The 27,159-nt window shown below is 41.1% G+C and overlaps 1 protein-coding gene and 2 pseudogenes across 1 annotated transcript; 1 reads left to right on the top strand and 2 right to left on the bottom strand.

Moving 5' to 3' along the window:
* Positions 1-355: 355 nt before the first annotated feature.
* LOC101835096 lies at positions 356-1,117 on the bottom strand (annotated as a pseudogene).
* Positions 1,118-4,434: 3,317 nt separating this feature from the next.
* On the bottom strand, positions 4,435-4,547 carry LOC121142548 (annotated as a pseudogene).
* Positions 4,548-6,747: 2,200 nt separating this feature from the next.
* On the top strand, positions 6,748-26,920 carry LOC106022099 (guanylate-binding protein 5). Its single transcript, XM_013121853.3, has 11 exons — positions 6,748-6,900; positions 9,911-10,119; positions 10,612-10,739; positions 11,885-11,994; positions 19,800-19,993; positions 20,316-20,558; positions 21,643-21,923; positions 23,198-23,410; positions 24,223-24,325; positions 24,444-24,625; positions 25,901-26,920. Exons 2-11 carry the CDS (start codon positions 9,930-9,932, stop codon positions 26,021-26,023), a joined length of 1,767 nt encoding a protein of 588 aa, XP_012977307.1. The 5' UTR covers positions 6,748-6,900; positions 9,911-9,929; the 3' UTR covers positions 26,024-26,920.
* Positions 26,921-27,159: the final 239 nt, after the last annotated feature.

The raw sequence follows: 27,159 nt of genomic DNA, 5'->3' as shown, positions 1-27,159 counted from the left end.
TCTGGGTTGACCCTGACTGGTCCTGGCCTGAGGCCGGGAGGCCCAGTGTGAACAGCAGTTGAAGAGGACACACTATTATCACCTGTGCCCTGAGACTCGACTCCAGTCTGGAAAGCAGGCGGAGAGATCAAGGCAGGAGTCTCCATGAAGCTGCTCTCCCTAGGCAGCAGGTGTCTGGGGTCCTAACTTGATCCCAGTACCTGATGATGGTACATACCAACTGTTGTAAAATATCTCCCTTCAGTCCTTGTGATACGTGCTCAGGATCCTAGAGGTTCCAGGCCAGGTTTGGGGAACGTCCATGTGACATAAATCAGAATCTTTTTTTGTGACAATAAATAAAATTGGGACGGCCTCAAATACCAGGCCCAGCTGCCGCAGCTCCCAGCAAGTTCTCTTCCTCCTCTGGTGGTATTTTGGGGGCATCCGCGCAGATGCCCACGTGGTGAACCCCAGTGGAGCCGCCCAGGAAGCAGGTGGCCTGGCGCAGGAGACGCGAGGAGATATAGGTAACATTGTTGTTGCCACAGAGATCCTGGCCGAGACTGGAAGGCACCGGGAAGGGCACGGCGCGACACACCACGCAGTGCGCATTGCCAGTCTGGTTCACAAGGCACAATCAGGAGCACAGGCAAACTACATGAGCGCAGGGCCTTTGGGAGTCGCCTCCGAACGTAACACGCACTCGTCCCGGTAGGTGGCGCCATCAGAGCCGCAGACCTGCAAGCCCCAGTGAGGTCCCTAGCAATCTGATGTGCACGCACAGTGCGCATGGTCTCCCACCATGCAGCACCCCTGGCTGGGCCCGCATTCCACTCTGTCGCAGGAATCTTTGCATGAGAGGCAGTGGACGAGGCCCAGAAACCCCAGCAGGCTGCTTTTATTGTCTGGGTGAGTGAACTTGGACTACACTGTGCTGATGTTGCTGGTAGCACAGCACTCCTCCCGGCTGACATCTGTCTTCAACACCTGACTGCAGGTGGCCCCTCTGTCCTGCTGGAGTCTGCACACACCACCGGCCGCAGAATCCCCCCCAGCCCATCACGGCAATCATGGATCCCACCATCCAGAGAAGGGCTCCCCAAAGCAGCTACCATAGTGCCCCAGGACGCATGGGCAGCAGCGGGGACCCAAAGCACAGTTATTTTGTAGACCTATTTTTAGATTATTTTAATCCACTTCATTACTTGAGATTTGCTCAAAAGAGTAGCACTTGGTTCATATCATTATCCTTGAGGGGAGATGTGACATTCCAAACTGCATCAAACAGTATACGGTTACAAACACATACTGTGGTTCCCTTTTTATTTTTTACTTTATTATAATTTCCCCCTTTTGAATTTAAGTTATAAACAAGCTTGTTTTACATGTCAATCCCAGTTCCCTCTCCCTCCCCTCCTCCCCTGCCCCCCCTCTCCCATCACAACCCCTTTCTGCTCCCCAGGGAGGGTGAGACCTTCTATGGGGGAATCTTCCAAGTCTGTCATATCATTTGGAGCAGGGCCTAGACCCTCCCCATGTGTCCACGCTGAGAGAATATCCCTCTATGTGGAATGGGCTCCCAAAGTCCATTTGTATAAATGCTGATCCACTACTAGAGACCCTATAGATTAACCAGATGTCCAAACTGACATCCACATTCAGGGGGTCTGGAACAGTCATATGCTGGTTTCCCAGCTATCAGTCTGAGGTCCATGAGTAACCCCTTGTTCAGGTCAGATGTTTCTGTGGGTTTCTCCAGCTTGCTTAGATTATTATTAGTTGGGGTCAACCTTGTAGATCTCTGGACATTTCCCTAGTGCCAGATTTCTCTTTATACCTAAAATGGCTCCCTCTATTATGGTATCTCTTTTCTTACTCTTCTCTATTCTTCCCCTGACTCAATCCTCCTGCTCTCTCCTGTTCTCCTCTCACCTCTTCTTCTCCCCTTCTCTTTCTTCTAACTCCCTCCCCTCCCTCCAAATTAGTTCAGGAGATCTTGTCCCTTTCCTCTTCTCCAGGAGACCATATATGTCTGTCTCTCTTAGAATCCTCCTTGTTTCCTAGCTTCTCTGGCGGTGTGGATTGTAGGCTGGTACTCCTTTGCCCTATGTCTAAAATCCATATATGAGTGAGTGCGTACCATTTTTGCTCTTTGTGACTGGGTTACCTTGCTCAGGTAGTAGTTCCATTCATTTGCCTGCAAATTTCAAGATTCCATTGTTGGGGAAGTCCTGTTATTTGTCAATAAAGTACTGTTGAGCCTATAGAAAACCTAGATAGGAGGGACTAGGAGTCGAGGAGGATTCTGGGAAAGAGAAAGACAAGAGAGTCAACATGTAACCGCCATGGGGGTAGGAGCCCAGAACTATTCTCCGGTAAGAGACATACTTAGATTAACAATTATGGAGTAATTACTTAAAGCAGAGCTAGCCAGTAAGAGACAAGCAAGGCCAACAGCTTCATAATGAATATAGCCTCCTGTGTGTTTATTTGGGACTCATGCGGCTCTAGAGCCCAGGCGGCTGGCGGGGAATAAACCAAAGCGGCTAGCAAAGAAAAAGCTTCTCTTAACATTCCATTGTTTTTTTTTCCCGCCGAGTAGTACTCCATTGTGTAAATATACCACATTTTTCCATCCATTCTTCAGTTGAGGGGCATCTAGGTTGCTTCCAGGTTCTGGCTATTACAAACAATGCTGCTATGAACATGGTTGAACAGATGTCATTGTTGTATGAATGTGCATCTACTGGTGTTATATTCAGGAAGCTGTCTCCTGTACCAATTGGTTCAAGGGTACTACCTACCTTCTCTTCTAAGAGGTTCAGTGTGGCTGGATTTATGTTGAGGTCTTTGATGCATTGGGCTTAAGTTTTGTGCATGATGATAGATATGGATTTATCTGCAGTCTTCTACATGCTAGCATCCAGTTATGCCAGCACCATTTGTTGAAGATGCTTTCTTGTTTCCATTGTAAAATTTTAGCTTCTTTGTCAAAAATCAGGTGTTCATAGGTGTGTGGGTTAATATCAGGGCTTTCAATTCGATTCCATTGGTCTACCTGTCTATTTTTGTGCCAATACCAAGCTGTTTTCAGGACTGTAGCTCTATATTAGAGCTTAAAGTCAGGGATGGGGATGCCTCTGGATGTTCCTTTATTGTTCACAGTTGTTTTGGCTATCCTGGGTCTTTTGCTTTTCTATATAAAGTTGAGAATTGTTCTTTCAAGGTCTGTGAAGAATTGTGATGGGATTTTGATAGGGAGTACATTGCATCTGTAGATTGCTTTTGGCAAGATCGCCATGCTTACTATGTTGATTCTAGCTATCCAAAAGCATGGGAGACCTTTCCATTTTCTGGTATCTTTTTTAATTTCTTTCTTTAAAGATTCAAAATTCTTGTGATAAAGGTCTTTCACTTGTATGGTTAGTGGTACCCCAAGATATTTTATGTTGTTTGTGGTAATTACAAAGGTGATGTTTTTCTGATTTCGTTCTCAGCCCTTTTATGGTCTGTATATAGTAGGGCTACTGATTTTTTTGAGTTCATCTTGTATCCTGCCATTTTGCTGAATGTGTTTATCAACTGTAGGAGTTCCAGAGTAGAGTTTTTCAGATTACTTATTTAAACTATCATGTCATCTGCAAATAGTGAAAGTTTGACTTGTTCTTTTGTAATTTGTTCTCCTTCTGTTGTTTTATTGCTGTAGCTAGAACTTCAAGAACAATATTGAAGAGATATGGAGACAGGGGCCAGCCATGTCTTGTTCCTGATTTTAGAGGAATCGTGTTGAGTTTCTCTCCATTTAGTTTGATGTTGGCTGTTGGTTTACTGTATATTGCTTTTATTATGTTTAGGTATGTTCTTGTTATTCCGGATCTCTCCAAGACCTTTATCATGAAGGGGTGTTGGATTTTGTCAAAGGCTTTTTCTGCATCTAGTGAGATGATCATGTGATTTTTTTGTTTCTCAGTTTGTTTGGATTACACTGATGGATTTTCTTTTTCTTTTTCTTTTTTTTTTTTGGTTTTACGAGACAGGATTTCTCTGTATTGTTTTGGAGGCTGTCGGTTCAGCCTGGCCTCCTCAAACTCACAGAGATCCGCCTGCCTCTGTCTACTGAGTGCTGGGATTAAAGGTGTGTGCCACCACCGCTCGGCTGGATTTTCATATGTTGAACCATCCCTGCATCCCTTGGATGATGCCTACTTGATCATAGTGCATAATTTTTATGATGTGTTCTTGGATTCAAAATGCCAATATTTTATTGAGTATTTTTGCATAGATATTCCTGAGGGATATTGACATGAAGTTGTCTTTCTTAGTGTGTCTTGGCAATGACCCTTCTGCTTCTATTGCATAGCATACTTTTAGGAGAATTGGTATTAGCCATTCTTTGAATTTCTGGTAGAATTCTACACTGAGACCATCTGGTCCTAGGCCTTTTTTTGGTTGGGAGATTTTTGATGAATGCTTCTATTTCATTAGGGATTCTAGGGCTATTTAAATTGCTCATCTGATAAGAACAGATACTACACTCGATCTTAGCCAAAAGGCCGAGAAGTGATCCTAGAACCTTCATCCAGTGACTGATGGAAGCAGAGACAGATACCTACAGCTAAACACTGAACTGAACTCCTGGAACCTAGTGACAGAGATGGAGGAGTGATGAGCAAAGGGGTCAAGACCATGATGGTGAAACTCACTAAGACAGCTTACCGGATAAGGGGGAGCTCTTGAATCCCAGACTGATGGCTGAGAGGCCAACAGGGAACTGATCTAGACTCCATGAATGTAGTGTCAGTGAGGAGGCCACAGAAATCACTGGGCCTTGGGTAGTAGACCATGGTGTATGAATGATCTTTGGGAGCCCATTCCAAATAGATGGATGCTCTCTCATCCTGGACACATGGGGAAGAGCTTAGGTCCTGCCCTGGATGAAATGACAGACTTTGGAGATCCCTCCAAGGAGGGCCTCACTCTCCCTGGGGAATGATGTGGGGATTGGGTGGGGCGCTTGGGGGCCTGTGGAGGGACAATGGAGGAGGGGTGGGAGAGGGACCTGGGACTGACATGTGAAACATTCACATTTCTAATTTAAATAAAAACATATATTGAGAAAAAAAGACAAAGGCTAACAGAATGGATTCAAAGACAAAATCCATCCTTCTGCTGCATATAAGAAACACACCACTGCTTCAAAGACAGATGCTGCTTCAGAGTTAAGGGTTGCGAAAAGATTTTCCAATCAAATGGACCCAAGAAACAAATGAGGGTAGCAATCATAATATTTAACAAATTAGACTTTAAACTAAAATCAATCAGAAGAGATGAAGGAGGTCATTTCATATTCATCACAGGAGAAATCCACCATGATGAAGTCTCAATTCTGGCGGTGTCATATTGGTTTTTCTTTTGTGAGTTTGTTTTTATATTGTCTTCTTCCCATCCCTTCTTCCAGTGGGTGCAGAAGGAGCCTCTTCCTCTCCTGGTGGATTCGGACCCAATGTTCCCTTCCATTGGGTGCAAGCAGGCCCAATATTCTGGTGGCTCTCCTCTTCCTGTGGATGGAGGTGGTCCAGTACCAGAGCCTTGGCATTCTCATGGTGGGCTGGACCCCACTGGGATGGGGATAGCATCCTCAGTGCACAGTCCCAGACCTCAACTGGCTCCTGGCAGGGCACTGGAATTCAGGCCTGAAACAGGTCCAGGCTTACCTAGTCCCACAGGCGGAGAGAGGGACTAGGATACTAGCAGTCTCTTGGTGGGTTGTATCCCACAGGCATGAGAACCTCAGTGTGCAGTCCCCAGGCCTCAGGTGGTTCCTCACAGTGCCTGTAGTTCCCTTTCTTAAGAGTTCTTTTCAGTAATCCTATCTGTCGCCTTGGAGGGAAAACACCCCTCAAAATATTACAACTTCAGACACATGCTATGCTTGCAGATGTATGAAGATTGTGTGGAATAACTATTCCCTCAATGAAATAACTGCTTGTATACACCAGAAACCTTTCACCCAGTGTAGATGCTAATCAACCTCCCAGTAGAGAGTGTAACTTTCTTTCCCCTCTTTCTATTTTCCTGTTTTTGGTTAGCAGTCAAAGTCCTCTGCATGTTACCCTGAAGCTCTAGGCATTCTCATTCTCTGCCTGAAGAAACATCCCCACCCCATGCAGATGCTTACAGACTTTGACTGCTGAGCCTGCCTCAAAGCATGTTCTCTAACCTGGAAAGCATGTCTTACTCTTTTTCTTTACCCATCTTTCTCTCCCTTGTTACCTGCTGAGATCTGCTCTCTGCCTCCCCTGTTGCTTTTTTTTTCTTTCGAATTCCTATAAAATTGTCCTCAACTTTCCTTTTAAGCCTGTTTTTACTTCTTTTATATATGGGATTTAAGAACCCATGAAAGAGACCGTGTGCTCCTTGGTCAACCTATTGCCCATGAAATAAATTCTATCCTATAGAATCACAAGAAATTAGTTCTCAAATAGTATGTGAGGTGTGCCCTCAAAAGGTATCCACTTCCAAATCAGGTAAAATATTACCCTAGTTACAAAAGAAATAAAATAAACAGTGCTTGGAATAATCACAAAAGATTTCAAAATTCTGTTTCAGCAACCATGCACAACTTCTGGGAAATCAGTAACATTCAAGCCTTCCACGAGGCAACACCCTTTAACTGAATAGTCTGAATTTGTATAGTTTCAGTTTCTAGTTTCAAATTTCAGTTTGGAGAATCCCATTAGCATTTCCTATGCTTGCATTTCATATTCAAGATCTCTGCCAGAGAGCTGGGAGGAGAAAGGAAATTCCAAGAGCTGGCCAGTATTTATGAGAAACAAGCACGCTTGCATTCTTGCAAAGTCCTCTTGGAAGCAGCTCTTATCAGCTCTTGATTCGTCTTGCCGCCTCAACTTTGTTAAGGTAAGATCAGGCATGGCTGGGCAGAGACTTTTATGGTTTAGTTTTTTAAATGTTCTATCCAGGACTGGATGCTCTTAGCCGGGGATGCCGAATCAGTTCTAGTGAAGACTCAATTGGAGTGTTGCCAGACAAACGATTATTCATCTGGCAGCCAGAGTGTTTATCAGTGCCACTTCTGCTAACTGACAGTGAGAGAGCAGCCTGGGTGGGGAGCAGGCTGAAAGCTGGGGATACCCTCCAGCCGTTTTGCCTCCCTTGATCCCTTACAACTTCTTGGCATCCCTTATCACCGCTGAAGTTTTCTGTCTTTGTTAAAACCCATGCCCCTTTCAGTCTGTGGCCTGGGGTTTTCTAGGACAGCAGGCAATTAATTGCCCCACTGGCACGAGGAAGAGCAAAGCAGGAGTTGCAATGTCAATAGCTAAGTTGCTGAAGAGAAAACAAAAATGAAAGAAAAATGAAATGTGAAACTCCACGGTGTGCAGGGAAAATGCTTTCTGAAAACAGCAGAGGGCTTTTAGCTTTGAGCAGTCTCATCTCCTGAAGGGTCCATGTTTGCTTTTCCTTCACAGTCACTCAGTTTTTAACCCCTTTTGTGCTGGAGTCTGTCTCAGCTGCGATGTTGTCCCTACTCTTATATATCGATTCACTCAGAAATTGCCCACCAGGACCACTCACTGTGGTCCGGCTATGTTTTAACTTCTCACCCTGTCACATCCCTTATGCAGGTCATATTTAAATATTGCTGTTAGCTGCTAAATGAGTACTTTTCTCCCCCTTTCTTCAAACTCAGACCAGAAGCAATACAAAATGAGGGAAAAGCAAATAAGAATAAAAATGCAAAACTTGAGCTAAAACCATAGCTACAATGATCTGTTTTCTTCCAGAAATTTGTCCCTAGAACTCCTCAGCATTTTCTCTCAGATTTCTTGACACTTCTCTTCTCCATAGTTCCCTCCCCCCTGCAACCCTGCTGTGAAGCTTTCTTGCTTCCCTTTAAAAAAGCAATTGTTTTATTTATGTGTTTGTGCCTCAGTGTATTTATTTACATCAAATGGGAGTGAGAAGAATATCAGGTCCCAAGGGACTGGAGTTGCAAGCAGTTGTGACTCACCTGATGTAGTTTCAGCCAACCCAGGTCTTCTGCAAGAGTCTCAAGTGCTCTTAACCACTGAGCCATCTCTCCATCTTAGCCCTTTACTGATGTAAATGCTTGTAGGAAGTAGGCTGAAAGAGTTGAGTGATGTCATAATGCTAATCAGTTGCAAGGCTGAGACTGGAAATCAATTCTAACTCACCACAAAGTCAAAATGTGATTCTAAAAAATAGTTTAAATATTATTTTTATTTTATGTATATGAGTGTTTTTTTTCTGCATGTTTGTCTGTGAAACATATGTGTGCCTGGTGCCCATGGAAGCCAGATGAAAGCATCAGCTTCCTTGGAACTGGAGTAACAGACAGTTGTGAGCCAGTATGTAGGTTCCTGGAATCAAACCTGGGTCCTTTGGAAGAGCAGTCGATGTGCTTCACAGCTGAGTCATCTCTCTAGTTCCCTAAACGTTGTGGGACTCTAACAAATTACAGAGAATGTATTCCTGAGTCATAAGCTGAGCTATCCAAAGTAGAATAGTGAATTTAAGATTGTGGCTAGAGAACATTAAATATGCAATGATATCAGAGATTTGGCTCCAGTAAAAAGCACTAAGGATTCTATTCAGATAACATTTTGTGCTAACATGTAAAATGCTATGATTACCAGAGACACACAGTATGAATGTTCTTCATAAAGGCTGGAAATTCACTCATACTAGGTTCTTCCTCCATTATTGACATCATCCAAAAACACAAGTGCCTCTAAGGCTCTACCTCACTTGTAGATATCACCTTTATTGTCCTAGCTAACTGTAGATCATCACTGACAGCTTCCTACATCTATATAATCTGCAAAATATCACTTTAATCCCTTCTGTGTATAAATAAGGCAACCAGAATTCTACTGATACAGGGTAGCAATATCACACCAGAAATGGTTAGAATGGACAGGAACTTGGCATACGATTCTCAGTTCACTGCTTTCCTGCATGGCCTTGCACTAGGCACTTACTAATGTCTGTGCCTTGCTGTGGCAACATCTGTGGTGAATCTTCCACTGCCTGCCCCGGTTCTTAACAAGAGGAGAAAAAAGTGTCTTTATGATCATTAAATACAACAACAATAACAACAACAACAAAACACACTTTTTATGACTACTGGTGCAACCAATTCAGATCTTTTCTTGTTAATATTTTGTAATGAAAAATGAACTCAATGAAGAGCATGGCTTTTGAACTCCTCTATTACACAGTCAGTACTAAAATGGAAGAGAGCTGTTCCCCTGATAAGTGAAGCCGAAAAGCATGCGTTACCCTTATCATTCCGCTTAACCTATTTTGTTAGACAATTGTCAGGGTACCGGCAATGATGTCTTTTCAATTTTTTGCCAATTACAAAATGATCATGTTTTGAAGTTTGGGACATTCATAACTATGTAAAGACATGGTGTTTTATTTTAAAGTATAGCTTTAATAAGTAAATGGGTAATTTCTTTGAAAATGATATATGTTAGAATTATGGCTTGGTGGCAATGAAGTAGTAGAGTTTGGTCGTATAGCTGAGTAAGAAAAAGGCAGCAAGTATAGTGACAAGTAACAGTCAATACAAGGATACCAGTAGGTGTAAGCCAGAAACATTAGCAAGCCAGAAGTCAATGGGATAAGCTAGGCTCAAGTTGTCAGTAGGTAGGCGAAAGATATGGGTTTCCCGTGTCTATCAAGCACTTAAGAGGAGGCAGGACATGCTATTATAAGTCTATGAAGAGGCAGAAACTATTGTAATTTTCTGTTTATTTTTAGTTTTTAGTTTTCAGAAACTCAGGAAATGCTAACAGGTAATTTGTTCCAGGATTCAGTGGGTAAAATGTCTTTCTTTAAACACTAGAAGTTTCAGGTCGTTCCATTTCTTCCCCTGCAGACAAAGTAGCATCTTAGATATGGCTCCAGAGACCCACATGCCAGAACCCATATGCCTCATTGGGAACAGCGGGGAACAGCTCGTGGCCAACCAGGAAGCCCTGAAGATTCTGTCTGCCATCACACAGCCTGTGGTGGTGGTGGCCATCGTGGGCCTCTACCGTACAGGCAAATCCTACCTGATGAACAAGCTGGCTGGCAAGGAGAAAGGTGAGCAACACCAACAAACTGGTTGGGTCCCCTCTATCCATCCACACTGTGAGCATCCAGCTCAGAGCGTGAGGAGAGGAAGTGGGGGATAGGTCTGGGTCCTGAAAGTTACTGTTTGTGCCACAGCTACTGTTTGCATCTTCTGATAGTGAAAGGGAAGCTCGCTATCTGAGACTTAGCATGTGTTTATTCCTCAACATCTTCCCCAGAAAAGCAAAATATATTTCCTTTATAAGAAGTAAGTCACCAATGAAATGAATTCAATGAAATACATTCAAACTATAAAGTTTTTAGAAGCATGAAATTGTGTTTTTTAAAAAGAACACCAGATCCCAACTTTAAGTCACTAATATTATTTGCCCATTTAGATCATCACTTGTCCTTTCTACTGTCTCATCATCTTGTTTCCCTTTCACCGTAGCTTAAATTCTCAGGGGAATTCCTGAATTTCAGATCCCTCTTTGCATCAATATCACCCACTTTGCTTTTCAGGCTTTTCTGTTGGATCCACTGTGCAGTCTCACACCAAGGGCATCTGGATGTGGTGTGTCCCTCATCCCCAGAAGCCAGACCACACCGTAGTTCTCCTTGACACAGAGGGCCTGGGAGATGTGGAGAAGGTAAGGAGAGAGGACTCTGTTTGCATTGGATTTATCAGATTTATCTCCCTGTGTCTTTAAATACTCTTAGTACAGGAATTTCTCTGCTCCCCACACATAAAATTGGTATTTCCAGTTGACCTCAGTGTACTTTTCTCCCCTTTATTTTTAATGGTGAGAGCTTGATACATGGAGTGAGAAAATCTCTTCATAAGGTAGACTCAGCACTGCGGGTAGTAGAGTAATGATGAACTAAGTACTGAAACATGGTGGGATTAAAATCACTGTTATAAACCTGTCTTGCAGAGAGCTTGTGCTAATAGTTGGCTGCTACTTAGACTGAGTTGCCTAAATCATACCTGTAGCACCTCTAGTTCCATGGTTTTGACAAAAAAGAAGTCTCTCCACGTGTTTTTCCGTTTGTCTTTTCTGACTCATTATGGACACAGTGGCCACACCGGCACTGTCTAGTTGCCCACTGATAAGCATTAACACACCACTAACCATGAATAAAGAGTTTGAGTCTGCAGCGCTTCACTTTTCCCCCAAAGTTCCCATCATAATTGGCTTCAAGCTTCCAATGTGGAGTCCAATGTGGACTTGGAGAGATGTGCCTTTTGTGAATCAGCATGGGCTGGTTCTTGGACATAGCTAGAACTTTTTCTTGAATAGCCATTGCGAAAAAGCTTTTGATAGCTTTTTCTTCATTTTTTTTGATTTGTCAAGATTCACAGATGACAAACCATAATTTGTACTTGATTCACTCAATCTGCATCCTGGGAAAAGTAGTTATAAACTCATTCTTCAGTATTGTCTTAGTGAGAGAAGACTGTTAATGAGATCAGCTTAAGGGTAGTAATAAGTCATTACAGATATATGTACCATGCACATAAAGCAGTTTTGCTTTGCCTGTAAAACTATTTTAAATATTCTGGTTGCCCCACTACTTTTACTCATTTTGAAGCTTTCTAAGAGACATTCGAAAAAAGAGTAGTGAGTTAGCAATGGAATGAATCAGTATCAAATTACCAAATGAGAAAAGCATGCAAAATGCATGCTTGCAAATGATTTCTGTTTTGTTTAATGTCTGTATATCAACATTTTGTTTGTGGTGATACTCACCCAAGAATGCCCTAAACCTAACTCAAATTTGCTCTGTTTTCTAGATTGATGAAAAGAGTGATACTCAGATCTTTGCACTGGCAATCCTTCTCAGTAGCATCTTTGTATACAACACCATGAACAAAATTGACCAGGGGGCTATTGACCTACTGCAGTATCCTTTTGTGGTTCAGGACAGCACTGCACTGGAGAAAACACACCATCTATGCAGCTTTGAGACCTTTTGGACTCATAACAACTAAAATACAGGGACTAAGGAGATGGTTCAGCCAGCGAAATGTTTGTCACAGAAGAATTGAGGACATGAGTTTGGATCCATAGCATCCATATTAAAAGCCAGACATGGCAGTGTGTACCTGTTACCCCAAGGCTGGGTGTGGGTGTGGGGAGTCCAAGACAGGAGGATTCCTGAGGCTTGATGGGACAGCTGTAGAGCCAGATTCAGAAAGAGACTCTGTCTCAAAACACAAGTAGAAGATGACTAACGTATATGCACATCTATACACACAGAATTGCACACACAAACACATATACATGAGTATAACACACACACACACACACACACACACACACACACACACACACACACACACACCAGGATTTTTTTCTTTTAGGCCATCAATCAGCTCCCAAATCATGACATGGAGACTTATTAGTTTTGTACACTCAGCCTACCTTAGGCACATTTCTGGCTAACTATTTTAACTTAAATTAACTTGTTTCTCTTTATCTTTTGCCTTAGGGCTTTTTACCTTTATTACTTCTGTATATCTTACTTTTACTGCTTCTTGTGTCTGGTGTCTGCCTGCCTTCCTGTCCTGGGCATGTCCCTCATTCTCTCTTCCTTCTTCTCTCTCATTCTTCCTTTCTTCTTTCTAGATATCTCCTCCAATTTATTTTCTCTGCCTGGCAGCCCTGCCCATCCCTCTCCTGCCTACCTATTGACTGTTCAGCTTTTTATTGAACCAATCAGGTGCCTTAGACAGGCAAGTTGAAACAGATGCAACACATCTTTACATAATCAAACAAATGCAGCATAAACAAAAGTAACACACCTTTACACAGTTAAAGTAATATTCCACAGCATAAACAAATGCAACACATCTTTAGATAGTTAAAATAATATTATACAACACACATTTTTTAGCTTTTCTTTTTTTTAAAACTTATTTCTCTAGTGAAGCCTGCCTAGTACAGGGTTGACTGGTATGTTTTCTTGCCATTTGGCCCAGATATTCCTGTGGGATGTGCACTCCTACCCCACAGGAGTGACAGGTGAAGTGTGTGCCAGCAGAAGAAAGGGAAAATCAAGGCTTTGTACTACACTTGAACCAGTGCTCCCTGAAGGAGTTTATGTACACAAAGGAGGCTGTCTGAATGTAGTGCAGTCTGTTAACCTGTGTGCAAATCCCACAGTGTGTCCTTTTTACTTCCTTTTGCTGTGTTCTTGATATTTCATTTTTTTAATTTTTATTTTTAAATTTAAATTTAGATTAGAAACAAGGTTGCTTCTCAAGTCAGTTCCAGGTCCTTCTCTGTTTCCCTCCCCCTCCTCCCGTGCCCTCCCCCAACCCCCCCAATATCCCCTCATTTCCCCATGGAGGGTGAGGCCCTTCATGGGGGTGTCCATAGTCTGTCATTTCATCCAGGGCAGGGCCTAGACCCTCCCCCCAAGAGTTCAGTGTGAGAGTGCATTTCACATTGTTGGATGGGAGTCCAAAGTCCGTGTGTATAATCGGGATGGATACTGATCTACTGCTCAAGGCCCAATAGATTACCTAGGCCTCCTCACTGACACGCCCATTCAGGGGGTCTTGATCAGTCCCATGCTGGATTCCCAGGCATCAGCCTGGGATTCAAGAGTTAACCCTTGTCAGGTCAGCTGTTTCCTGGGGTTAAACCAGCCCAGTCTTAATCCCTTTGGTCATCAGTCCTCCCTCTCTGTTACTGGCTTTCTTGAGTTCAGCTCAGTGCTTAGCCTTGGGAGACTGCCTGTTCTTCCATCAGCCACTGAATGAAGGTTCTGTTTCTCAGACTCTCTGGCCATGGGATTGTAGGCTGGCACTCCCCAGATCTATGTTTAAAATCCATATATGAGAGAGTACATGCCATGATTCTCTTTTTGTGACTGGGTTACCTCACTCAGGATGGTTTCTCCTAATGTCATCCATTTGCCTGCAAATCTTAGGATTCCATCTCAGGATTCCATTGTTTTTTTCTGCTGAATAGTACTCCATTGTGTAAATGTACCACATTTTCTCTATCTACTCTTCGGTTGAGGGGCATCTAGGCTGCTTCCAAGTTCTGGCTATTACAAATAATGCTGCTATGAACATAGTGGAACAGACATCCTTGTTGTATGAATGGGCATCTTTTGGATATATGCCTAAGTGTGAAGTTGCTGGGTCTTGTGGTAGGTTTATTCCCATTTTTCTGAGGAATCTCCATACTGATTTCCAAAGTGGCTGAACAAGTTAGCACTCCCACCAGCAATGGAGGAGTGTTCCCCTTTCACAATATTCTCTCCAGCATAAATTGTCATTGGTGTTTTTGATTTTAGCCATTCTGACAGGAGTGAGATTGTATCTCAGAGTTGTTTTGGTTTGCATTTTCCAGATGGCTAAGGATGTTGAGCACTTTCTCAAGTGCCTCTCAGCCATTTTAGACTCCTCTATTGAAAACTCTCTATTTAGTTCTGCAGCCCACTTTTTAATAGGGTCCTTTGGTGTTTTGGAGACTTGCTTCTTGAGTTCTTTGTAAATTTTGGAGATCAACCCTCTGTCAGATGTGGGGTTAGTGAATATTTTTTCCCATTCTGTGGGCTGCCTTTTTGTCTTGCTGACTGTGTCCTTTGCCTTACAGAAGCTTCTCAGTTTCAGGAGGTCTCATTTATTAATTGTTGATCTCAGTGTCTGTGCTACTGGTGTTATGTTCAGGAGGCTGTCTCCTGTATCAATTCGTTCAAGGGTACCACCCACTTTCTCTTCTAAGAGATTCAGTGTGGCTGGTTTATGTTGACGTTTTTGATCCATTTGGACTCAAGTTTTGTGCATGGCAATAAACATGGATCTATCCGCATTCTTCTACATGCCAGCCTCCAGTCATGCCAGCACTATTTGTTGAAGATGCTTTCTTTATTCCATTGTATATTGTTAGCTTCTTTGTCAAAGATCAAATGTTCAAACATGTGTGGGTTAATATCAGGGTCTATCTGTCTATTTTTGTGCCAATACCAAGCTGTTTTCAGGACTATAGCTCTATAATAGAGCTTGAAGTCAGGGATGGCGATGCCTCCGTACGTTGCCTTTTTGAACAGGGTTGTTTTGGCTATCCTGGGTCTTTTGTTTTTCCATACAAAATTGATTATTATTCTTGCAAGGTCTGTGAAGAATTGTGCTGGGATTTGAATGGGGATTGCATTGAATCTGTAGATTGCTTTTGGCAGGATTGCCATTTTTACTACATTGATCCTACCTATCCAAGAGCATGGGAGATCTTTCAATTTTTTGAGGGCTTCTTTAATTTCTTTCTTTAAAGATTCAAAGTTCTTGCAATACAGGTCTTTCACTTGTTTGGTTAACATTACCCCAAGGTATTTTATTTTGTTTGTGGTAATTGTAAAGGTTGATGTTTCTCTGATTTCTTTCTCAGCCCTTTTATCATCTGTATATAGTAGGGCTACTGATTTTCTTGAGTTGATCTTGTAGCCTGCCACTTTGCTGAAGGTGTTAATCAGCTGTAAGAGTTCCCTGGTAGAGTTCTTTGAGCCATTTATGTAAACTATCATATCATCTGCAAACAGTGAAAGTTTGACCTCTTCCTTCCCAATTTGTATCCCCTTGATCCCTTTTCCTTGTCGTATGGCAATGGCAAGAACTTCAAGTACAATGTTGAAAAGGTATAGAGAGAGTAGACATCCTTGTCTTGTTCCTGATTTTAGAGGAATTGTGTTGAGTTTCTGTCCATTTGGTTTGATGTTGGCTGTTGGTTTACTGTATATAGCTTTTATTATGTTTAAGTATGTTCCTGTTATCCCAGATCTCTCCAAGACCTTTATTATGAAGGGGTGTTGGATTTTGTCAAAGGCTTTTTCAGCATCTAGTGAGATGATCATGTGATTTTTGTTTTTCAGCTTGTTTATATGGTGGATTACATTGGTGGATTTTCGCATGTTGAACCATCCCTGCATCCCTGGGATGAAAGCTACTTGATCGTGGTGAATGATTGTTTTGATGAGTTCCTGGATCCGATTTGCCAGTATTTTATTGAGTATTTTTGCATCAATGTTCATGAGGAATATTGGTCTGAAGTTCTCTTTCTTAGTTGTGTCTTTGTGTGGCTTGGGGATCAAGGTTATTGAAGCCTCTTGGAAAGAGTTTGGCAAAGACCCTTCTGCTTCTATTGCATGGAATACTTTGAGAAGAATGGGTATAAGCTGTTCTTTGAATTTCTGGTAGAAATCTGCACTGAGGCCATCTGGACCTGGGCTTTTTTTTTTGGTTGGGAGACTTTTGATGACTGCTTCTGTTTCCAAAGGGGCTATAGGTCTATTTAAATTGCTTATTTGTTCTCAATTTAATTTTGGCAAGTGATAGCTATCCAGGAAGTTGTCCATTTCCTTTAAATTTTCAAATTTTGTGGAGTACAGGTTTTCAAAGTATGACCTGAGGATTCTCTGAATTTCCTCAGAGTCCGTTGTTATGTCCCCCTTTTCATTTCTGATTTTGTTAATTTGCGTGTTCACTCTCTGCTGTTTGGTAAGTTTGGACAAAGGTTTGTCTATGTTGTTGATTTTCTCAAAGAACCAACTCTTCGTTGCATTGATTCTTTGTATTGTTTTCCTAGTTTCTACTTTATTGATTTCAGCCTTCAATTTGATTATTTCCTGGCATCTACTCCTCCTGGGGGAGTTTGCTTCTTTGTGTTCTAGAGCTTTCAGCTGTGCTGTTAATTCTCTAGTATAACTATTCTCCAGTTTCTTCATGTGGGCACTTAGCGCTATGAACTTACCCCCTAGCACTGCTTTCAAAAGTGTCCCATAGGTTTGGATATATTGTGTCTTCATTCTCATTGAATTCTAGGAAGTCTTTAATTTCTTTTTTTTATTTCTTCTTTGACCCAGGAATGGTGCAGTTGAGCATTATTCAGTTTCCATGAGTTTGTAGGTTTTCTGCAATTTGTGTTGTTGTTGAATTCTAATTTTAATGTATGGTGGTCTGATACGATGCATGGAGTTATTCTAATTTTTTTGAAGCTGCTGGGGTTGGATATGTTGCCAAGTTTGTGGTCGATTTTTGAGAAGGTTCCATGTGGTGGTGAGAAGAAGGTATATTCTTTTTTATGTGGATGAAATGTTCTATAGATGAATGTTAATCCCAGTTGGGCCATTACTTCTATTAGCCCCTTTGCTTCTTTGTTGAGTTTCTGTCTGGTATTCCTGTCTAGTGGTGAGAGTGGTGTGTTGAAATCTCCCACTATAAGTGTGTGGGGCTTTATATGTGATTTAAGTTTTAGTAATGTTTCTTTTACAAATGTGGATGCCTTTGTATTTGGGGCATAGATGTTCAGGATAGACACTTCATCTTGGTGGATTTCACCTGTGATGAGTATGTAATGACCTCCTTCATGTCTTTTGATTGATTTTATTTTAAAGTCTAATTTGTTTTATATTAGGATTGCTACCCCTGCTTGTTTCTTGGGTCCATTTGATTGGAAAATTTTTTCCCAACCTTTAACTCTCAGGTAATGTCTGTCTTTGAGGGTGAGGTGTGTTTCTTGTATGCAGCAGAAGGATGTGTTCTGTCTTCGAATCCATTCTGCTAGCCTGTGTCTTTTTATGGGTGAGTTAAGGCCATTAATGTTGAGGGATATTAATGACCATTGATTACTCATCCTTCTTCGATTTTCAATGGTTGTTGTTGGCGGAATTATGCGTGGAATTCCATCCCTTTGTTCTTTTGGCTGTTGGTAGAGAGGGATTCTCTAATGCTTATGTTTTTCTGGTTGTAGTTAACTTCCTTGGGTTGAATTTTTCCTTCCAAAACTTTCTGTAGGCCTGGGTTAGTGGATACGTATTGCTTGAATCTAGTTTTGTCATGGAATATCTTGTTTTCTCCATCTATAGTGATTGAGATCTTTGCTGGGTATAGTAGTCTGGGCTGACACCCATGGTCTCTTAGTGTTGGTAGAATATCTATCCAGGACCTTCTGGATTTCAGATTTTCCATGGAGAAGTCAGGTGTAATTCTGATAGGTTTGCCTTTATATGGTACTTGGCCTTTTTCCTTAGCTGCTTTTAATATTCTTTCTTTATTCTGTATATTTGGGGTCTTGATTATTATGTGATGAGGGGACTGTTTTTTTGTGGTCTCCTGTATTTGGTGTTCTGTAGGCTTCTTGTACCTTCATTGGCATGTCTTTCTTAAGGTTGGGAAAGTTTTCTTCTATGACTTTGTTGAATATGGTTTCTGCCCCTTTGAGATGGTTTTCTTCTCCTTCTTCTATACCTATTATTGTTAGGTTTCTTTTCATGGTGTCCCATATTTCCTGGATGTTTTGTGTTAAGGATTTGCTGGACTTAAGATTTTCTTTGGTTGATGAATCCATTTCTCCTAGTGTATCTTCAACACCTGAGATTCTCTCTTCCATCTCTTGTATTCTGTTGGTAATGCTTGCATCAGTAGTACTTGACCGTTTGCCCAGTTTTTTTATTTCCAGTCTGTCTTCAGATTGTGGTTTTTTTTTTTTTTGGTCTCTATTTCAATTTTCAACCCTTGCACTCTTTGAAATATTTCTTGCAATTTTTGGTTTATCTTTTCATCCATTTGTTGCATTTTATGAAATTTTTGGTTTGTTCTTTCTTCCATTTCTTGCATTTTTTTGGTTTGCTTTTTCTTCCATTTCTTGCATTTTTTGGTTTGCTTTTTTTCCAGTTCTTGTATTTTTTGTTTGCTTTTTCTTCCATTTCCTACCTTTTTTGGATTGTTTCTTCTTTCATTTCTTGCATTTTTTGCTTTGTTTTCCTTCCATTTCTTGCATTTTTTGCTTAGTTTCTTCTTCCATTCCTTGCATTTTTTGCTTTGCTTTTTCTTCCATTTCTTGCATTTTTTGCTTTGTTTCTTCTTCCATTTCCTGCCTTTTTTTGGTTTGTTTTTTCTTCCTCTTCTTGCATTTTTTGGCTTGTTTTTCTTCTATGTCTTGCATTTTTTTGGTTTGTTTTTTCATCCATTTCTTTGAGGGATTTTCCTATATCCTCTATTAGGGCCTCTATCATTTTCATGAAGGTGGTTTTAATGTCATTCTCTTCTGCTTCATTTGAATTGGAATGTTGGAGTCTTGCTGCTGTGGAGTCTCTAGAATCTGGTGGTGTCATATTTGTTTTTTTATTGCTGAGTGTGTTTTTGTATTGCCTCTTTCCCATCTCTTCTTCCAGTGGGTGGAGAAAGAACCCCTTACCGGTCTGGTGGTTAGGGGACCAGAATTCCCTTCTGGTGAGTGCTAGCAAGTCCAATAATCTGGTAGTTCTTCAATTCCTTGTCCTCATTCTGATCCCTTGGGTGGAGAAGAAGGCTAGGAATTTGGGGTGCTTAGCCTCCCACCTGGTCCCCTGGTCTCTTTGCTGGTTCTGCTGGTTTCCTGGTCTGGTTGGTGGGAGAGAAGACCTCGAATCTGGGGTGCTTGGCTCCCACCGGGATTGGAAGCTCTGTGCAGTTCCCAGGCAATCCCCAGCACTGGAACACAGTCCCAGATGCAGGGCCTGTTGTATCTGGTCCCACCGGAACAGCTGGTCTACAACACACATATTAAAATATGATACAGAGTAGAAGCACAAGGAAATGAGCCCTCATGCATGTCACCATCACAGTGTTAATTTAATTAAGTGCAGACAGGAAAGGAAGAGGTTTAGGGAAGCATTAGATACAGCCTTGCTTCTGCCAGTTTTCCTCAATTGTGTCTCAGCACCGTGACAGAACTGACAGATCTGCTCCAGACAAGGAACTCCTCCGACCTTAATACAGTTAGAGAACCTGCTGACATGAGCTTCTTTCCGGACTTGGTGTGGACTCTCAGAGATTTCTTCCTAAGTCTGGAAACAGACGGGCATGCCATCACACCAGATGAATATCTGGAGAACTCACTGAAGCTGAGACAAGGTAGTAGAGCAAAGAATGAAAAGCACCCAGGAACTTATTTTCTTATAGGCATCTAAGTATATATTTTTCTGTATTTACCCAGCAAGCACTTCCACAAAATAACAATGAATATTTAATTTAGAATGAAATAATAGATTCAATATTAAATTCCATTTGTCTTCAGTTATTGAAACAATTTCTCTTCTTTTTTGTTTTCTTCCACTAGTTAGTTTTTAATCTTTATGCTTAATGCAACACTAGGGTTAAGGACATTTACTTAAATTAATTAGATTAAAGTGGATGTGAATTATAGTATAGATAAATCCTGTATTTCCTTCTCCAGGTAGTGATGAAAAAACTCAAATATTCAACGTGCCCCGACTGTGTATTCAGAAGTTCTTCCCAGTGAAGAAATGCTTTGTTTTTGACTCCCCTGCTGACAGAAATAAGCTTTCCCAGCTTCAAACGCTCAACAGTGATGAGCTGAGCCCTGAATTTGTGCAGGAGCTGTCAGAATTCTGTTCTCACATCTTCACCCATTCCAAGACCAAGACTCTCCCAGGAGGCATCCAGGTCAATGGACCTCGTGAGTACTTTTCAAAAGGATTTTATTCTAACTCATCATAAAGAATCAAGGACACGTAGAATTTCTTTGTTGATTAATTGATAAAGGGGTCAGTCATTGCCAGGATGGAAATCCAATGTGACATGCTGACAATGTTACAGCAGATACCAGGCACACCTCTAGTGTTGTTTTTCCATAAACCCTCCAAGTCACATAAAAAAAATCCTAAGGATGAAGATGTCATGTTAGAGAAGTCTTACCCATTTCCTCTTAAAACATATGAATTCATGTGGGTTGACAATATATCCATAATATATTAATTAGATTTTTATTATGTGACACAGTATTTGATATGCACAAGATAAAATAAATGCATACAAGTTTCCTGTAGAAACATAATTTTTCTGTTGAAAAATTCTACAGATGTTGAATAGAATCCATTATTGTTTATGATTCTGAAAGATGTCTATTCCAGCTCTTTAATGAAGTTTATCTTAACTGCATGTTTTAGAATTTGCAAATATTATGAAAGGAATTTGTATTGCTTACATGTAGAAGCTGGCAAAGAAGACAAAGGAGTTTTGATGAAGAATAAGGTCTAGATTGTTGGATCCTATTTACAGAGGAAAGTAACTCATACCACTTTAACCATGATGAAATAAATCAAAACGGGAAAATATTTGAATGAGATAGAAAACAGAGAAGTAAAAAGTATTGGAAGCTTAAAGAAACAAAAGTCTAAAATATTTTAATCAGATGAACACCCATAATTTTTAATGATCATCTTATTTCTCCAAGGAGAAGGATAAAATGCAGGTCATCACATATATCTTGAGAATTCCTCTATTTTCTTCTTTCATCCTAACTTTCTTCTTTCAAAAAGCTAACTTGATTAGCTTTTTTGTTGCTATTTTGATGTTTTTCCTCAAAGAACCACTTGTCTTTTTCATCTCATAGTTCTTCAAAATAATTTTTCTGGGCCTCTTGAATACTATGAAGAATGCTGAAAAATACAGGCAATACATAGTTAACATTGTCAGAATGATTCCATATACATCTTAGACTCCTTTTTTAAAATTAGACAAACATTTCTCCTTCTGTGAAGGTCTAGAGAGCCTGGTGATGACCTACATCGATGCTATCAATAGTGGGGCTCTGCCTTGCATGGAGAACACAGTGGTAACCTTGGTCCGGAGAGAGAACTCGGCAGCAGTGCAAAGGGCTGTCACTCACTATGATCAGCAGATGAGCCAGAGGGTGCAGTTGCCCACAGAGACCCTCGAGGAGCTGCTGGACCTACACCGGACCTGTGAGAATGAAGCCTTGGAAATCTTCAGGAAGGATTCTTTCAAGGATGAGGACCAATGTTTCCAGAAGGAATTGAAGGTCATTATTTTCTGTATTTGTTTGTAGACATCAGGTTCAACAAAAGGCAAGAATACTTTTACAATTGGTAAAATAGGATCAATTAAAAAAATCAGTTCCCACTACTTTGGAAAGTGATGACAGTCATTTATGTGGCAGTAATATGAGTTAATTTGAAAAACAGGAAAGCCTGAAAGGAATCTGGCTTCAAGGATCTTGACATTTATTTACACACACACACACACACACACACACACACACACACACACACACACACGCACACGCACACACACACACACACACACACGCCTCACATGTACCATGTTATAGTCATGAAAAAAACTTGAATTTATTGTACCACACACAAAATCATCATTAACAATGTATTTATTTTTTATTGAGCAAGTATATAGAACTGCCTTTTCATCTAATAAGATATGATGAAAGTAGGATTAATAGAATAGGCAGATAGTGCAGCTAGTGATTCAATTTCACACACCTAGATCTAGAAAAACTCTGAAAAAATGTTAGACAGTTGGTTGTGTTTAAAATTATGGTGCAAGTGAGAGATCTAAAATGATAAAATCACATCTAGGGTGGAAATAGCATCTTGAGAAGAGTTTCAAGTAACCTCAATTAAATTCAGTGGGATACACACACACACACAAACACACACACACACACACACACACACACACACACACGAGAGTGACTTCTTGGGAATAAGAAGGGTTTTAGTAGATGGAGGTGAAAAGAGGAGATTAAATAGTGGGGGTAAACATGAGTAAACATCATAAATGCACAAATGCAGGAAAATATCAAGATAAGATGAGTAGATTAAAAATGCAAACATGCTGGGCAGTGGTGGCACATGCCTTTAATCCAAGCACTCAGGAGGCAGATGCAGGCATATTTCTGTGAGTTCAAGGTCAGTCTGGTTTATAGAGCTAGTTCCTGGATAGTCAGGGCTACCCATAGTAACCCTGTCTCAGAACAAAACAAAACAAAACAAAACAAATAAGAGAGGGTATTCTACTCACAGAAGTTCTTTCTCACTGTTCCTTAATAAACAAGGTAATAAATCTGCTGTTAAAAAGGAAGACATTTCTAACTGCCAAGTAAACATAACTTTTCATATAGTTTTATCTTTGCAACTTTTACAGCTTTGATAAGGATATAATTTTACATATATTTCTTTAAGTTTCAAAGAAAATAAAATGTATATTTCTTTTGAAAAACAATGTCCAGAAACATGGAAGTGTACTTAATATCTCCATGTTTTTTCCCCTTTAAAGACCCTACTAAGTGCAAAGCAGGATGAGATTTGTAAGAAGAATGTGGAAGCCTCTGCAAACCACTGCTCAACCCTACTTCAGAATATTTTTAAGCCCCTGGAACAACAAGTGGCACAGGGGATCTATGCTACACCAGGAGGCCACCGTCTCTTCCTTCAGAAGATGGAACAGCTGAAGGCACAGTACCGTCAGCAGCCAAGGAAGGGAACACAGGTACCTTCGTTCCTGGTACAGGAGCAGCGATGTGCTTTATATCTCTGTCCGTGATTTACTCTTCTGTTGAGTGAACTGCACTTGGTACAGATGTTATAGCAGATAACTTCTACTTCAGCCACAGCTGCAGATGAAAGCAACGCATCACTGTAATCACTAGACTTTGGTTGTAGCCATCAGCATTTATGAACATCAAAGGGGCTGATTAGGTTACACAAGATAGAATCTCAATAAGTGAAGCCAATTTAGGGAAAGCTAATAATTGACAGGCTTAAAAGGTTTTTATTTCAAGTATAGAGACATGCCAGAGTTCAAATGATGTCATCCATTTTCTTTCTTTTTATTTCTTTCCAAACAAACCCTCCTTCATTTCCCTGAGTGTTGGCTTTATTTTTAAGTAGCCTGGCACCCCCACTCCATATGCAATACACACACACACACACACACACACACACACACACACACACACACACACCCAAAAGCCTCTGATATGGCTCTAGTTTAGCTTGTCCTTAGAGACTTATATCTCAGAAGAGGGCAAGCATATCTATTCCAGCACCCATATTAGTTTTTAAAACACCCAATTTTCGGTGTTTATCCACATGTAAATAAGATTGTTAGGTGTAGCATCCCTGGGTGCTCTGATTGGCCATGCCAGCATCATTCCCATGGGTGAAGATTGATGGACAGACCCATCATGTACAGGCTGAGCATCCCCTAGGAGGGAAAGGTAGTTGGAGAAGAAATAAAGACATTTTCCAGGTTGCAAATTAGCATTTCCTAGTTGTAACAGCGTGTTTTGGGGTTCCCAGGCTGAGGAAGTGCTGCAGGAATATTTGAAGGCCAAAGAACAACTGAGCAATACAATTCTACAAACAGACCAGGCTCTCACAGCCAAGGAGAATGAGAGAAAAGGTGAGAAGGAAATGGAGGCAACGTACCCTGTACAAGAAGTTAATTAACACGGCCTTCCTGTGCAAGGAGAGGCCCACTGTACTCATCCTAGAGACTTGTGACTTTCCTTTCTCCTCAGCGGAACAAGCCAGGGCAGCAGCTGCAAGGGCTGAAGCACAGAGGTTGCGGGCGATTCGAATCCAGGAAGAGCAGAGGAGAGCTGAGCAGCAGAGACAGTATCAAGAGGAACTGAGGCAAATAGAGATCAACAAAGCAAACTTCCAGGCACAGCAAGAGAGGATCAGGAAAGAGAGGATTCAGGTACTTGTGAATTGTTTCCTCTTGATGTTACTCAGCTACTCAGTCTCCGGTCTGTTAAGGTGACAGTATGATGGCCCATGGGGAAAGACAGTCTCAAGGGGTAGCTCAGGGCAGAGACCCTGAAGCCAGACTGCTGGATGTCAGCCACAAGCACTGCCTTTTACCAAATGTGTGTCTATACATGTTGTCTCGCATCTGTATACTTTAGTGTGGCGTAGGGGCAGGAACAACACATACATTACCAGGTTACAAGAAATGCTTTAATGTTTATGTTTAGAACAATGTTTGGCACAGAGTATACATAATCACTTATTAAATAAAATCGAAAGCATTTCTTGATTAACAACCTCTTCTGTTTGTCACTTGCTCTGGACAATCATGCATCTTGATCATGGCTTTTTTAAAATTCCTGTCTTGCCTTGATCATTTCTCATTCAGTTATTCTTAACTTGAAGTTATACTTTAGTTTTATCAGCACTCAAGAAACAGTAGTCATTATTTAACACATACAAACCCCTTTGTATGCATTCTCTGATCTAAATAGTTCTGCCATGAAGCAGTTGCTCCCAGTTTCCAGGTGAATTAGGTGAATTTCCATAAAAATAACCCAAATACTGGCAGCACACAGGCTTGCAAATAGAATCTCAAGCATTGCTGTGTCTGCAGAGATGGTGTGACATTCCTATCCCCCACTCATAAACAAACTGTCCTTACCCACCCTGATGACTGACCAGTATATCTACAAGTAGTAGCTTTATCAGAAGCTACTCAAACATATTTCTGATATACCAGTGCTTTCCTGAAAGGCAGAGAGGACAATCACTCCTGTCAATGTAAGTGTGGCAACCTGGACCCTACTCTTTAGCTAGGACTCAGATGGCTGCATTTGACCCTCTGGGCAGCGTCGTGTCACTCTGAGTATAGCCTCTTCTTGTAGAAAAATGTTTGACAATATACCAAGTGTGAATGAGATTGCACATGTGATTGAGATTGCCAAGGCAATTTTTTTTGGTCTAAGAAAGAAGGGTACATTGGGCTGGAATCCTGAAGACACCACCATTTCAGAGATTGAAACGGGCTGTGTCTGGAATGAGAGGCCAAGTGTGAAAATGGATAGAAGTGGGCTGCACACATATGAATGAAGTTGTTCAGGGATTGTCTGTTGCTACCATAGAGCAATAAGGATGGACAAATCCAATGGCTTAGGAGTGAGGAAAGAGTCTGGTATTTTTATTTTTGCTAAGCTTTATCATATTTCTCCTTATTTCTTCTCAGCAAGAGGCTGCGAGGATCAGAGCAGAACAAGAAGCTAAACTCAGAGAACTCAATCAACAGCTTGAGGCTGCAAGGGCAATGAACCATCATCACTCGTCAGGCAATGATTGCATCTTACTCTAAAGCACCAAAAGCCAGGGTTTCCCATTCTAACTGCCCCTCATTGAAGACACAAAGGAGCAAGTGACTAAAAGACTTGAGACAACCACTGGTTATAAAACTCCAATGCCCCCTGTCTGACTGCTGTATTTGTCTCAAGGTATTTTACACTACCTAGGGGATGTTAATTTGATCAACATCTTGGACTCACATGTGTATCTCTCCTGCTGGTAGACACAGAAAGAAAGTACCAATGAAAAATCAGAAACAGTGTACATTTCTCAACTGGATGGAGGCCCTTAGTCTGCGGGCAGTGTGGCTCTTCAGTAATGTTAGCTGGCCATTTGCACGTTCTCTTTCCTCTGTGTTTCTTCTATGGGAGCGCAATCACATTATAGTCAGTCTTGTCACATGCCCAGCTATCACGTCACTCACTTAGAGGTAGATTTGTTTCTATTGATTGTCTTCTCTGCCAGCTTCACGTTCACATTCTATCTTTTGATATGATCATTACAGAAATTCTTCTTCACCAATACAGTGTTTTTGATACACAGAATTGCTAACTGGCTCTATTTTCATTTTTCTTCCTTAAAGTCTATACCTGCCCATGTTTATTGCTCACTTTCTACCAGATTCTTAAACAGTAGTCATACTTATATTTAATCATTTTAGTGATTTAAGATTCAAACATTTTAAATGATTTTTTTTTTTGGTTTTACGAGACAGGGTTTCTCTGTATTGTTTTGGAGGCTGTCGGTCTAGCCCGGCCTTGAACTCACAGAGATCTGCCTGCCTCTGCCTCCCAAGTGCTGGGGTTAAAGGTGTGCGCCACCACTGCCCAGCCAATATCTGATATTCTAATTTTATCTCTATTCATGGGTCTATTTACTTTACCTCTTTAAAATAAATAACTGTACTTGGTTTTTCTGTGTGTCTCAAAATTCTTTTAATTGAGTGCTGTGCATTGTTGGTTACATAATTAAGACATAGATTTATGCTTGGAATATGCATACCCCTTTTATATCAAAATGTTTCTGGCAAGTATTGGCTCAAATGTAGTTGCTCAGATGGAAATAGCCTTAGTTTGTTCTAGTAGAATAACTCTTGCCTGTATCCACCAAGAGGACAACAGAGAGACAGAGAGAGAGAATTATTTGCGT

The sequence above is a fragment of the Mesocricetus auratus genome, unplaced genomic scaffold, assembly GCF_017639785.1.
Source record: "Mesocricetus auratus isolate SY011 unplaced genomic scaffold, BCM_Maur_2.0 Super-Scaffold_100009, whole genome shotgun sequence".
Taxonomy (NCBI): Eukaryota; Metazoa; Chordata; class Mammalia; order Rodentia; family Cricetidae; genus Mesocricetus; species Mesocricetus auratus.
The sequence above is the reverse complement of the archived record's forward strand: the minus strand, read 5'-3'. Positions and strand labels throughout refer to the sequence as shown.

Bases quoted from the DNA above. Each gene is read 5' to 3' on its own strand.
- LOC106022099 (XM_013121853.3), top strand. From the start codon at position 9,930: ATGGCTCCAGAGACCCACATGCCAGAACCCATATGCCTCATTGGGAAC. The intron at 10,120-10,611 runs GTGAGCAACACC...TTTGCTTTTCAG, and splicing joins GCTGGCTGGCAAGGAGAAAG to GCTTTTCTGTTGGATCCACT. The intron at 19,994-20,315 runs GTAGTAGAGCAA...TTCCTTCTCCAG, and splicing joins CTCACTGAAGCTGAGACAAG to GTAGTGATGAAAAAACTCAA.